This window comes from Salarias fasciatus, chromosome 11, assembly GCF_902148845.1.
Source record: "Salarias fasciatus chromosome 11, fSalaFa1.1, whole genome shotgun sequence".
NCBI classification, from domain to species: domain Eukaryota; kingdom Metazoa; phylum Chordata; class Actinopteri; order Blenniiformes; family Blenniidae; genus Salarias; species Salarias fasciatus.
In genome coordinates, this window is record NC_043755.1 from 21,354,236 (window position 1) to 21,367,749 (window position 13,514).

Genomic DNA, 13,514 nt, shown 5'->3' on the forward strand with positions numbered 1-13,514 from the left:
GCACACCCATGTATTGCCCCAGAGCTAACACACTGCGACCTGTGCTTTATATTCTAGTGTTTCATGGTGGACCTCATTTCTCCTCAGGATCCACACCGACTGACCCCATTGCACTGATCATGGATATGATGGTTGTTTAAATCAACACATTTTCCTGCTGCTAATTTATTTGCCAGCAGATCTGTCGTCCATTGACATTTACACACTGGCAGGTTTTTTTTTTTTGCATCCCTTTAGTCGGGGGCAGCACTGAGACTTTTCTTTGGTTGCGATGTACAAACATTTGTGGAAGACACAGTGATGCTCTGGAGGGAAAATATTCTTAGTGGTCAAGTTAAACCCCAACGGGAGACGTTAGAGATCAGACAGTTCCTCTGGCTGCTGTTCGACTGAAGCCCAGTGAAAATGACAAGAAGAGGTAGCTAATACCATGAAACCTAGCACTCTTGCTGCCGACTACAATGTTGCCACTCCGGGTTGTCTGACACACTTGATGAAACCGATCCCAGCAAGTTATCCTGCTAGCATACCGCTGTAGCTAGCTCACAAACACTATGGTTACACCCACCGCCGCTGATATGCTTTTTGCCATTCAAGTCTGAATAAAATAAAATAAGACACTCTGGTTTTCCGCCCATTCTGGTTGAACTCAACCGATTTTGCCTCCAGAGCTGCTCTGCATCTGAGAAACATTTGCGTAACCACGACACCACGTGTGTGAAGACAGCTGGAGAGAGTTCAGTGGTAAAAGACGACTGTAGTCTGTCTGTCATACGTCCAGCACCATGTCGTAGTGTGTCTCCTTCTTCCTCTTCCCACACTTGTTTATGAGCACTGTGTACAACGTCAACAGTATGACCCAGTAACTGGCATAGACAACCGCCCCGATGATCAGGACGAGCTTTTCTGATTCGGGAAAAGGTCTTCTAGTCTGCAGAATGACGGTGTATATAATCCCAAAGAAAAGGATGGTGAACCAGACCGATATCGGAATCAGTCCGATGAAGTTCACGACGATCGTTTTTCTCCCAGAGGTTCCCCATCCGGACTTATTGATCGTTGCAATGGCAAACATTTTGGCCGGTAACAGGCTGGACATGTACAGTACAGAATAGAAGGACATGAAGACCATGACGATGTTGCCTCTGAGGCAGCTGGCGAAGGACGACTTAATCAGCGCCACGGCTTGCACGATGAGTAAAAACAAGAGGATATTCCAGAGCCTCCCCTGGTAGAAGAGCTGAATTGCAGTGGCAATGAGAAAAAATGGGAAGAAGCCTGTGATCACGGCTTCATAAGTCATCCACAGATGGTGTTTGTGGAACCACATGGAGTTATAGAGCCATTCCCGGAAGTACGACTTACTCCAGCGGGTTTGCTGATTGAGCCACCGCAGGTACGTGATCGGCGTCTCTGTGAGGCACTTTGACCGAGCGGTGTATTTGGTCGCGTAGCCGAGGCTGAGAACCCTGTTCGTGAGATGACGATCGTCCCCAAAACTGCAGTGGGATCCCATGAAGGTCTGATTGTACCAGTCCTCGATGAACTCGTGCAGGAGGGAGTTTCGGTACATTCCCAAAGGCCCGCTGATGCACTGGACGCAGCCGAAGTAGGACTGGCAGGCCCGCTCGATGTTGAACGCCATCCAGTAGCGGACGCTGCTCAGGAAGGAGATCCACGACTCATATTTATTCAAGATCTACAAGGAGATTGATAGGAGGAAGAAAAAACAAGTGTGAATGCTGGAAAACGAAATGTGTCACATATAAAGAGAATCTTTAGAGCTCTACCTGCACGTCTCCTCCTACGCCTCCCACCATGGGGTCTTCTTCTAAAACCTTCACCATCTCCACCGAGGATGCCGGGTCCAGCATGGTGTCAGAGTCACACACCTACAGTCACAAACCAGAACAACGTCGGCTTAACAAGGGGGTTAATCAAACACATCACAAACATGGCTTTCTGTGCCAATCGAATGTATGAACGTTTGTCCCAATAGACATGAAAACCAAGAGTAAGGTGTAAAATCCTCCTCTGCTTTCATCTTTAACAGCCACTCTCTATCACGGTCTTTCCTCTGGTCATTGCAGCTCTCCCTGCTTTCTACTATAAATGGTCATTTTCCTGACGAACAGAATCAGGTGATGAGAACAAATCCCGAGCCCACTCCCTGCTAACAGAACACATCTGTTCCAGGCCGAGCATGATGATAGTGAAAAGGCACGCAGCGCTGTCCCTCCTATTCTCTAACGTTGAAGGGTACTGGCACGTTTGCTGGCAGTGCTGCGCTGAGTTCTTTTGAAATAAAGTCTTTAAACAAGTGGTTTGCTGGCGAGCTGCAGGCGGCTGCAGGTGTCGGACAGCAACACAACACAGGCTTTTCCCTCCCAAAGTTCCTTCTTATTCTGTAATGCAGACTCATTAAAGTTTTCCTCATCTTATTACACTTATCAGATGCGTGTGGCAAACTGTTCTGACATTAAACACCTCGGCGGTATGCACATTTCTGCTCTCACTCATAATGGAACAAGCAGTTCCTTCAGTAGTAATGTCACGAGTATAATCATGAATCAAGTAACAGATTTCTTCACACATATATACTCGGTTTTGGGTGCTACGGTCATACAGTGGTCGGCAGGAATGTTGGAAAACTCATCCACAATCCACATTGTTCACATGACAACAACTGACAAGCGACATCCAGCAAGTGCTGCTTTATTGCTGTGATCAGAGTCCGTCATAAGATTTTTTTTTGATAAATAAAATGCTCTGAAAAAAGTAGGCATGAATAAAACCAGCTACCTTTAAAATGAAGCAAGATTTCATGGAAACCAAGACAAACAGAAGTACCTCGAACGGGAAAAATAGGCCAGTGTAGTAAACAAAGCAGCAACCACTGACTGGTCCGCCACATCCCACAACGCAAACAGCCTCATGGCCAAAGGCCATCTTCTCTCTCACCTCTGGGTTTTTATACTGGGATGACTTCGAATGAACTCGGTGTTTACAGCCGGTCACCTGGGAGATACGGTGGTGTGTGAGGCCATAATAGCATGTTGAGGCTACAAGGTGGCGTTGTGGTTAAAACCAAGGCTCCAGTTTTGACCTTTCTGTCCATCTTCTCTCTGTATTCCCTCCTCTCTCTGATCAGTGAAGCAACTCTACATGAAGACTTGCATTCTGTGACAGTCCAGCTGATAACTGTTTATGGGAAACGTTCTTCAGTGGCAGAAACATGATTTATGTTTATTTGAGGAAACCACTGAAATGTTAAACAGGGACAACAACTCAAACTCCTGTGTCACATTTATTTTACTAAAACATGCAGGTTTTGCATTTGGGCCACAGGTTTAGATTTATTTCAGAAAACACATGCAGTCATGTTAAGCCTGCGTGATGTAACCAGTCTCTATGGCTGCAGATGGCAATATGCTGCAATAACAAGAAGAGAATAGCAGCCCAGCTCAGTGTGGCACACAGCGACGTGACCAAGAATCCAGCTACTCCTTCCAGCTGCTTCCAGCCCCAGTATGACCATTAATTCTACTCCCTCGGCTAAAAGAAGGCTGTATATTTTAGCATGCTTCCTTTAACATGGCCTCCATAGTGAAAACAGGTCTCCGGCACTTCAGCGAATGTGGAGCTTGGAACAGCAAATGTTGCTTTATATTTCAAGACGTGCCAATGCTCAAGTACATGAAGGTTTACTTCATTTTTAAGCCAACATTTTGCTTACTTTGGGTTATTTTGGCCAGCTAAGAACCGTACACAACGTTTCTGCCAGGTTTTGGGATCTCACTCCAGCACGCTGCCATGTTGAACTGATCTGTTTTTACACTTAGAGATGGGCTGCTCTGCCCCTCTTCACGCTGCACTTCACAACACGATGCACGCGGCCGCCGTCCACCTAAAAGCGGGACAAAAGGGTCTTTGTGAAGCCCCCTCCTTCTTTATCCCCCTCTCTTTCTGTTTGCTCCTCACTGTCGTGAACCCGGTCCAGCTTTCTCTCTTCCTCTGGGTGTCCTCCTCAGATGTCAGCTGTCCTCGTTCATGAGGTTGGATACAAAGAAACACACAGGAAGCATTCACACTGCAGAAATGAGAAGTGGGGATCTCAAGGTTTTGTTTGTTTTGATTATTTCAGGTTCAATTCAGTCTTTTTTGTCTCAGAACTTTAGGATTTTAGACAGAGTCAGAGCTTTTCTTGTGTAAATATGTGTAGTTTTAACAGTTGTTCAATTTGTCTATATCTTTAAAAGTTTGAAGCTACAATCTGAAGCCTCTTCGTGCATTTAGCACCACTTTATGATCACAGTCTATTAATTAAGGGCATTTTTACGTTTTCAAGTAAAACGGGAACCTTTTGTAGCCTTTTGAGACGTAGTAAATAGTCTTTCTGCACATGCATGATCAAACAGACAGTCACAATAATGTTTTCCTCCAGAGTGTCGTGACTTCCAGTCCTATTTCTCCTGACTTGGCTGTTTTAGAGTTGACAGTTGCCCCTTATATCAATTTAACCTATTTGTCTATCCATGTATTGCCATTGTTCGTGGTTATAGTGTTTTGTTCTCTGCATGTGTCTGTTTGTGATTTCATTACAAAAACACCCAACAGCACCCTCTAGTGTTTGCCGTTTCCGTGTAGGGATCATCGGCTGCGGGCCTCGAGGGCCGGCGTCCTGCATGTTTTAGGACTCTCCCAGCTGCAGCACGCCTGATTGCAATGAGGACTTGTTACTGGACGTATTTATAAAAAGCTGCTGCGTAAATGTGCACAATTCCTGAAATAGAAAAAGAAGGAAAAAAAACAAGACACTTTTTCACTTGACGCGCCGTGCTGTGAACGGGGCCTGGTACTAGGAAGAGTCCCTCGGCGTCTCTGGAGCTGACTCGCTGCTGCTCATTCTCAACAAAACTCTGACTCACAACATGGCAGCAACTCTCATTTCACAAGACCCTGAGCAGCTGCTTCCTGTCAAGTCTGTCTTGTTTTATGTTTCATTATATCTGAAATCGCGCTCGCAGTGACGTGAATCCTGCGATTTGACACGCCTCCTCACATCACAGTGTTTCTGGAGTTCTGCTTTGACTCGGAGCTCAGCAGTCGGTCAATAGACTGATTCACCAATCACTCCACAGGAGCTATACTGATTTGTTAAAGGAAGTTGATCCTTAATCTGGAAAGAAACGTAGTTTGGAATGGATTGCAAAGGAAACATTGTTATAAAGGTAAGCTGAGGTTTATCCTGAGGCTGTTAAAGTAGTTAGTCCAGAACAGATGAATCACCTCTCCTCCTGTCAGCAGGAGTTTAGTGAAAGAGCAACCATAAAGACGACAGCTTAACGCTGAAGCTAACAAGCCCTTCAGTGGGCAGGAGACAGAGGAAATAGGTCTGCAGCGCTCCGACTTTCCTCGTACACAACAAAAATAAAAAGTATAATCAGTAGCTAGTCCATCAGTGATTACTGAAGTGTCGTCCTCACCTGGACGTAGTCCACGCTCCTCCCCAGGGCTTTGAAGGCCGTGTACATGACCTCTCTCTTCCCTCCCCACTTCTGCATGATGCACACACACTTGTTGTTCAGCACCAGCCTGGAGACCTGCTGGACGCTCTCGGCGTAGCTCTCATCCGTCTCGTCTGGGCCCCGGGCGTGGTAATTACTCCGCCAAACGTACGTGGCCGATTTGTCCCATCCCATGATCTCCTTAAAAATCTCCATCATGTACAGGTCGTCGTTGGAGTTCCCGTCGATCACCATGATCACCTTGATCCCCGGGTACGTCAGCCTCTTGACCGAGACCAGGCACTTCCTCAGGTAGTTGGGGTCCTCCTGGTACGCCGCGATGCACAGCGCCAGCGATTTGTTCAGTTTGATGGGCGTCTCCAGGGAGCGGCGCATGTTTCTGTGCTCCAGGAGCGCGAACATGCTCTGGATGATGAGGTGCACCACCAGGATGGCGCCGTACAGGCCGAAGGAGAGGTGGTTGCCCGCCGTGGTGAAGAACTGGTAGCCCATGATGTAGGCGGTGGAGATGCCCACCAGGAGGGACACACCGAACATGGTGGTCCCAAATATCCTCAGGTACGTGAGGACTCTCTGACACTTCATCTGCCGACAAGAGAGAGAAGGCTCGGTTTAGAGACTGTGGGGCCAAACATTAACAACTCATGAAAAGAAAATCAGCATCAAATGCGCACAGTGTGATGCCAATCAACAGATTTAAACCGCATAAACCCATATAAAACACAAGAAATGCTTATGCACAGCATTTTCCATACACTGTGGCACACACACACACACACACACACAACTGTATTGTGAAAGCACAGGTAGGGAAAGCAGTAAAGTTTCTCCTTGTTTTGCCCTCTCCTTCACCCTCTCCCCCCCTCCCACCTCTCCCCAAAACCCAGTCTAAATGTCAGACAGTTGTGAGCAGGCGATTGTTCCAACTCTGTCTTTTCGTGTGGGTGGGCGCGCGTTACAAGATTTCTTGACCTAATTAAGCAACAAGCTGGCTGCCCCTACCAACCGGAGAGAAAAATAATGGCAGCTGCATTTTTTTTTTTTTTTCGTGCTGTACTGTAAATTTAAAGAGTTTTGAGTCAAACACCATATAAGGAGCTCTGATCAGGAACCATTATTGTCTGCATTTTTATGAGGAGGGGAGGGGACCGATAAAAAAAAAAAAAACATCCCTGGCTTTTGTGTCTAAACTGTGCAAAAAGTCTTGGGTGAACGTTTCCCTCTGCTCTCCCTCCTGAAGCCTGCTTCCAGGCCTCATTATGCTGCTACCGCCATCTGTTTGGCAGCGCGGCGCAGACCCACTCAGAGCGGCCCGGCCCGGCCCGGCCCGGCCCGGCTCAACGCGAGGCGGACCACCCTCTGATGTCATCTGTTTATATCTCCGTGGGAAGAAGGAGAAGAAGGAGACATGAGCTTTTCAGATTCTCCTCATGCTGCACGTGCGCCCCTTCCCTCTCCGAGGCTCCCTGTAGACGGAATCAACCGCAGAGGCACGGACAGAGACGTTCAGCTTGCGGTGACGATGGAAAACCCTCACTTTGCATGATATATAAAAAGAACCATTTCACATTATTAACCTCTGGTAATTCCCAGGATAACAGAGCGCCCCCTTGTGGGACAGGTATCAGTCATATCTGTGTGTGCAGACATGTAAATCAGGACAAGCTGTAAAATCATCAAACAGAGAGAGCAAGTACGTAAAGCCACGTATCGTTTGTGATTTGGCAGGAGTTATTAACGCCACACCTAAGACAGATGGAGGAGTGGAGGGGCAATACGGGGGGGGGGGGGGGGGGGGGGGGGGCAGGACAGAGCAGAAAGCATAGGGAGGGGAGGGGAGGAAATAAAGTGGGTTAAAGTAGTGTAGAGCATGAAAAACAGACAGAGAGACAAGGACACAGGCGACACTGAGTGAGATGACACACACGCACACACACACACACACACACACACACACACACACACACACACACACACACACACACACACACTCCTTGGCGTAGACACAACGCCTTGTTCATTTGATCGCTGGATGAGAAGGCCACAGCCAGCGTAGCGGGCCTCCTCTGGCACGTGGCACAGCTCTTAACGTCAACCACTCCTTTACAAGACCCCAGACACACACACACACACGCACGCACACACACACGCATAAAACCTTTCCACAACAGTGGAGAGAGAGAGAGAGAGAGAGAGAGAGTGAGAGAGAGAGCGAGAGAGAGAGATGTCAGTGAAACTCCACATTTTAATCGTGTTAAGCTGACCTCCCTCATGTGTTGTTTTACAGCTATAAGGTAGCGAAGGGTAAATTTCTTCACCACAACTTTATTCACCCGCTTAGAGCAAACCGCTCTTTAGAGGAGCACATTTCTCAGCATCACTGTGCTAAACTGTCACCACCAGAGTCCACCGTTCAGCGGACGTTAGTTACTTCACATCATTGTGAATCTGCATTCTGCTCAGGCGAATCAGGATTTTGTCGTCTCCTCGGCCGCAGACCGGCTGAACAAATGCAGCGTTTACGGGTCGAGTCGGTTCACTGATGAGACGAGGCGTCACAAACGCCACTTCCAGTGTGTGACGGAGTGTAAAAAGGGCAGATCACGACGCCGCTCCGACACTGGACCCGGGCCCCGGGGGACGCAGCCTGGAATGGACGCAGTGTCTGCGACGGTGGAGGTGGACACACACACACACGACCTGGATGAGGTCACTTTGAAGCAGTGTGTATCTCTGCGTGCCAAGGTGCATCAGTGCAAGCTGAAGGTTTTATTAACACATCTGATGAAATCACTCCAGCCTTCTGCTTGTTTTCATATCTGGATGCATGTGAGCCCCATCGCGTGTGTGTGTGTGTGTGTGTGTGTGTGTGTGTGTGTGTGTGTGTGTGTGTGTGTGTGTGTGTGTGTGTGTGTCCAACCTGCGCGTGACCCCTGGGGTCGGATGCGGATGGAGTCTCCCTCTGACGTTATTAACGGTCTCCAGAGCTGAACTCCCATCTCAGAGATAACGTCACAACTTTGGATGTGCAACTGATGGTAAATCAGTGAGTGAGTCAACAAATAGGTGAACGAGTAAATGAATGAATGAATGAATGAATGAATGGACCAAATTTACTCAATCTGATGGCAAACCTATTGTAGTTTGAAGAATGTGTTTCAGAATGCTGAATCAGCATTCTAAATCTGGACCACCGTCTTTAATGTTGTGGTCCAAGTGAAAAGGTGTGATATTATCCCAAGAAAATCAGGTATAGAGTGAAATAAGGGACCCATTCTGGTCCTCAGGCATAATAAGTGATTTATAACAGCCAGGAGAACCACCACATGTTGTAATAAACCTGGTGTATGTTATGTAACGGTGAGCAGCTGTCAGATATTTATGTGCCTTGTCTGGGTAAATGAGAATGCCATTAAGTCTCCCGGTTGCTGAACGCCGGCCATGTGTGCAGCTACGTGTGTGTGTGTGTGTGTATCTGAGCTCAGCATAATGCGCGCAGCATGTGTGTTTCGGCCACCACGTGCACACCGGAGGAGATGTGTGAGTGTACGTGCACAGCGGCCAGGAGGAGACGGCTTTGACTCAACTCACATGAGAGCAGCAGAAAGCCGCTCGGGGTTCTAGTTCAAGGCCTGCGACGGGACGCGAAGTACAACAAGGCCGGACGCACACACACACACACACACACACACACACACACACACACACATCTTCACACAGTCAGCCACGGACGGGAGTCTGCATGTGTGTCATCACCCGTACACTCGGCAGAGAGCGTAAATCTGAAGCGGAGCCAGAACGGACGGCTCGCCGGTCTGAGCGGAGCTGAGATAACATACAGCTCACTTCTTTACGCTGCTGTGACGAAGCAGGAACCGGCTGGAAGTGTAACACTCGCAAATCAGCGTCTCTGGCTGGATGAGCGCTGTTCACAAATCAAACTTTAATGCTGAGAGCCAGCTTGCACTTTGAATACAGTTAAAGCCCGAGGAGGAACTTTGATTTAGGGATTTAAAGTCCATTACTCACGATCAGGTAACAATCTCAACCAATTCCCAAAGGATACAGAAGAATAATAATGTGATCTAAATGTTATTTATGGTTTTCCGAGGCCTCTCGAACGACCGAGGAAACGCTGAGCCAGTTTTATGTTGCCACCAAGATAGCATTAGAAAAACAGATCTGCTGAGATCATGCACACCTTTCAATTCTCGGGTGCATGATGTTCTGCCAAGAGAAGCGGGAAGCACACATCGGAGAGACGTACAGTCTGGAACGCCGGCGAGCGGCGCGTATAGCCGGCGTTTGTGTGCGTCAAAGCTGCCGTGGTGAGTCCCCGTCGGCGGGCCGAGGAGAGCCGCAAACGACGGCCGGGCGAGCGTTAAAGGAGGAGACGAGCCTCCTGACAGCTGCAGCAGGATGCAGGAACGCTCACGTGTTCCTCCCAGGATGACAAGACAGAGGAGAGGGAGCGGCTGGGAAACACTGGAGAGCTGGCTGCTGTCATGGGCTGAACACACACACACACACACACACACACACACACACACACACACACACACACACACACACACACACGGGGCGTTGCTCAAGGCTGAATCTCTGCTCCCTGCCAGCTCCCATCAGCTGCTTTCTTTCAGGAAATCGGCCGCAATGATGAGAGAAACGTGCGGCCCTTATTGACGAAACTTGATCAGTGACGTTGAATCTGATCGTTCTGCCGTTCAGACATTTATGTGTTCCTGTTAATTACAAACTGAGCTTCTCCAGGCCGGAGCCATGCGCTGTAAAAGAAGCTCTAAATTAAATGAAAGGTCAAGTGGATTTTAAACGGCGCTGCTCGGAAGTGAGTGACCGGCCTCCCTCCGCCCCCCATGCAGTCACAGTGCTCTCCTGTTACCATTATAAGAACCAGAACTAAACAGTAACACCACCCACTGCGCCACATCGCCCTACTGCTTACATGATTGGAATCAGGTGGGCAAGGCCACAACTGGCAGCGGTACAACGTTACAGAGGAGGTGCTTCAACACGCCCCCTTCTTCCTTCCCCGTCTCCCTCTCCCTTCGCCTGCGTGCTATTAGAATCAGGTGTCATCAGACCGTGATGGGCAAAGGTTACCACATGTAGCAGTGTTCTGTATTCGCTGGTTATCATCATCTCCGTCTGTTACTGCAGGAATACAGTTGAAGTTGACTGAGGCAGCTCAGTGAAACGCCGTAGTCAGTGTGTTCTCCAGCCAAGCCGCGCTGTTCGGTGTTCTGGCGAGGCTTCGAGTGGATGAGAGGAAGCGGTGCGACATGGAGAGCTCCGGCTCTGACAGCTGCATCAGTGGGAGCTGCACCGAGAGAATGAGGCTCGGAGGAAGGCGGAGAAGCGCCAGACGAACGGCAGTGGAGGAGCTGGCTCTCCTCGCTGCCAGCTGAGGTCCTGGAGCTGCGCCACTGTGGCGGACTCCAAGATGCCAAAGTACAGATGTGGCTGAGCCGGGAATGCTTCCCCTCTCCCCTCCTCGGCCATGCGTTTGAGTGATCATCTGTTTGCTTTTCTCCCTGACTCAGCATTTACACAATAAGACTGAGTGGCGCTGCTGAGTCTCGGTGCTGTCATGAATACAGCTTCTGTTGGGATTCTCCTGCCTCTGAAAGGCGTCAGACGTCTGCTCGTCTCTGTGTGTTATCCACTGATGCTACACTTCTCCGGTCTGGCAAACGGCGTGCTATCAGCGGGGCTCCAAAATAAACGGCTTCTATTCATAGCTAACGTGACTTGGAGATAACAATAAGACACTCGAGGGGTGAATGAGAAGAGGATCGGAGGCACTGAAGTAGAAAGACAGACCAGGACAGGATTTCAAACATAACTCTCCCTATTTTGCGATTTACTATGACGATCAGAGACAATAAAAATGGGGAGGGGACGTACAAGAGCCAAGAAAATCTGATGCACAGCTCTTTAAACACAGCTTACATTGTGCTGCTCTTTATGGTGCACAGTAACTCCTGGATCTGTGCATTAACACTGGCGTCAAGCCTCCTCAGTGTGAGGTAGTGGGAGGCTAACTGAAGCTCTCTTCTGCATCCAAGTGTTCTCTTTTACTGGCGGGTTGCTGTGGCGCGTCACTCTTTCTATACCAGGGGAACCTGGAAAAAAAATGCAAAGATGGATGAGGGAGGTGGCGGCGTTGTTTGGGAGGGGATACTCGATGCACTTTCCTCTAACTGCACTGGTTCTCCTGTGCCAGCCCCAGGCCCCCAGGGCCCTGTACAGTGAAGGCCCCTTGCTGGGCGCAGTAATGGCACGTGAGACTTGTTGTGGGCCCTAATGGAGACCAGTCGTGGAATGCCTTCCTCTGCTCGGCAGTAAACTGCACTCTGCTCTGGGAGGAAGAACATCCTGCAGCACCGATGAGTCGGCACTTTGACTGTCACAAAAAAAAAAAACTATTTTTTTTTTAATCCTGTTTTTTCCCTTAGCAGAGAGCTGTAGGCTTACTCCACCTACAAATAAAATATCTGCTTTAGTGTTTAACATTCCTCCTAAAAGCATTAAACCTCAACTGTACGCTGAAGAACTCCCTGCAGGACTGAGGTCAGAAGAAGTTTGCTGCTATTAGTTTGGATGCAAGCTAACATCAGCAGAGAGCCTGTGCATGCTCCCAACATAAAAAGAATAATTCAGGTCAGTAGGAAGTAGATTCCATGTGTGGGATGCAACTGTCACTGTAGTGATTGATACATGTCCGGAATCCCCCCACATATATCTCACAGATGGGCATTCCTTGTGTGGGATGGAGAGGATCCCACAGTGGTATCTGAGCACTGAGAGGTTCGAGGAGGAGGACGGAGGAAGAGAATATGGTGAATCAGCAAGACAGATGTTCATTTGCATCGACATGCATAATCCAGCTCCTGGGGTGGGAGTGCGGAGAGCATATTAATAAAAAGGAGGTGACAACTGTTTCATAGATTCCACTTGTCCTCAATTATGTGGTCATCTTTTTAAGTTAGAGGAGATTCATGAAAAGCAATCACAATATATTCACTAAATTGTACAATTAGAGATTGATTGCCAAAAACGTGACGGTTTTTTTTCATCCATCTCCTGTGCGTAACTCTCCGTCTGCCACTCCAGGCTCAAATTACGCGCTCCTGCCAAAAGGCAAACCCTTTCATTGGCTCACAGATCTCACATAATGACGCACAGCTTCTTGCGTCATCGATTTAGTTTATTCTCAGGATATAATAATTCTTTCGGGCCGGCACTGTGAAGTTTTTACGCGGATAGTAAAGCGATCTGGAACCAATCTCCCTAAATATGTTACACATCTGGCTCAAGAAGGCATGCAGATGCTTGGACAAATTAATCTTCTGAAACACATTTAAAAGTTTTAATACAAGAACATGTCAGTGAGCACGTGCGTAAAGATGCGATGAACACCACTTGTTGGAAACAAAGTGCGCACAATTTGAAAACACAAGGAGACAACTGATACTGGGGTTTCTGAGACTGTGAGTAGTTAACTCACACACATTTTTTCCTGCATATGAATGAATGTCGTCCGCCAGGAACGCTTATCGGTGCGTGCGTGCGTGTTTTTGCGAGTCAGCAGACCAAACGGTCCCTGACCGCCTACCTCGGCGCAGCTGCTGTCTCCTCGGTCGTCCTTGAGGGAGGATGCGGTCAACTCAGCCGGTCCGCGGCCAGGGGCGGCAGAAGCGACAGGGCTGGAGCTGTACACACAGTCATTAATCCGCTCGAAGTGGTCCTCATTCGAGGCAGAAAAAGAAGAAGAATCGTTCCTTTTTTTTTTTTCTGTTTTCTTTTTAAATGCAACCAGGAGCGCGCGTCCTCTAACTTTGAAGAGTCTGTCTGCAGCCGCTCACCAGGGACCACATGTCTCTGTGGTGCACAAACACACACATCTTGTCAGTCAGCTTTGACATCACTCTTGCTTGACAAAAAGGAAAAAAAAGTATAAATAGA

General features: G+C 48.4%; 1 protein-coding gene across 1 annotated transcript; it reads right to left on the reverse strand.

Annotated features, from left to right (window-relative positions):
* Positions 1-736: 736 nt before the first annotated feature.
* On the reverse strand, positions 737-13,287 carry has2 (hyaluronan synthase 2). The gene is made up of 4 exons (XM_030102914.1): positions 13,165-13,287; positions 5,487-6,113; positions 1,791-1,892; positions 737-1,699 (listed from the first exon to the last, which is right to left on the reverse strand). The coding sequence occupies exons 2-4, from the start codon at positions 6,111-6,113 to the stop codon at positions 770-772; spliced, it is 1,659 nt and encodes a 552-aa protein (XP_029958774.1). The 5' UTR covers positions 13,165-13,287; the 3' UTR covers positions 737-769.
* Positions 13,288-13,514: the final 227 nt, after the last annotated feature.

Bases quoted from the DNA above. Each gene is read 5' to 3' on its own strand.
- has2 (XM_030102914.1), bottom strand. From the start codon at position 6,113: ATGAAGTGTCAGAGAGTCCTCACGTACCTGAGGATATTTGGGACCACC. The intron at 1,893-5,486 runs GTGAGGACGACA...TTGTGACTGTAG, and splicing joins GGAGCGTGGACTACGTCCAG to GTGTGTGACTCTGACACCAT. The intron at 1,700-1,790 runs GTAGAGCTCTAA...ATCTCCTTGTAG, and splicing joins GCGTAGGAGGAGACGTGCAG to ATCTTGAATAAATATGAGTC.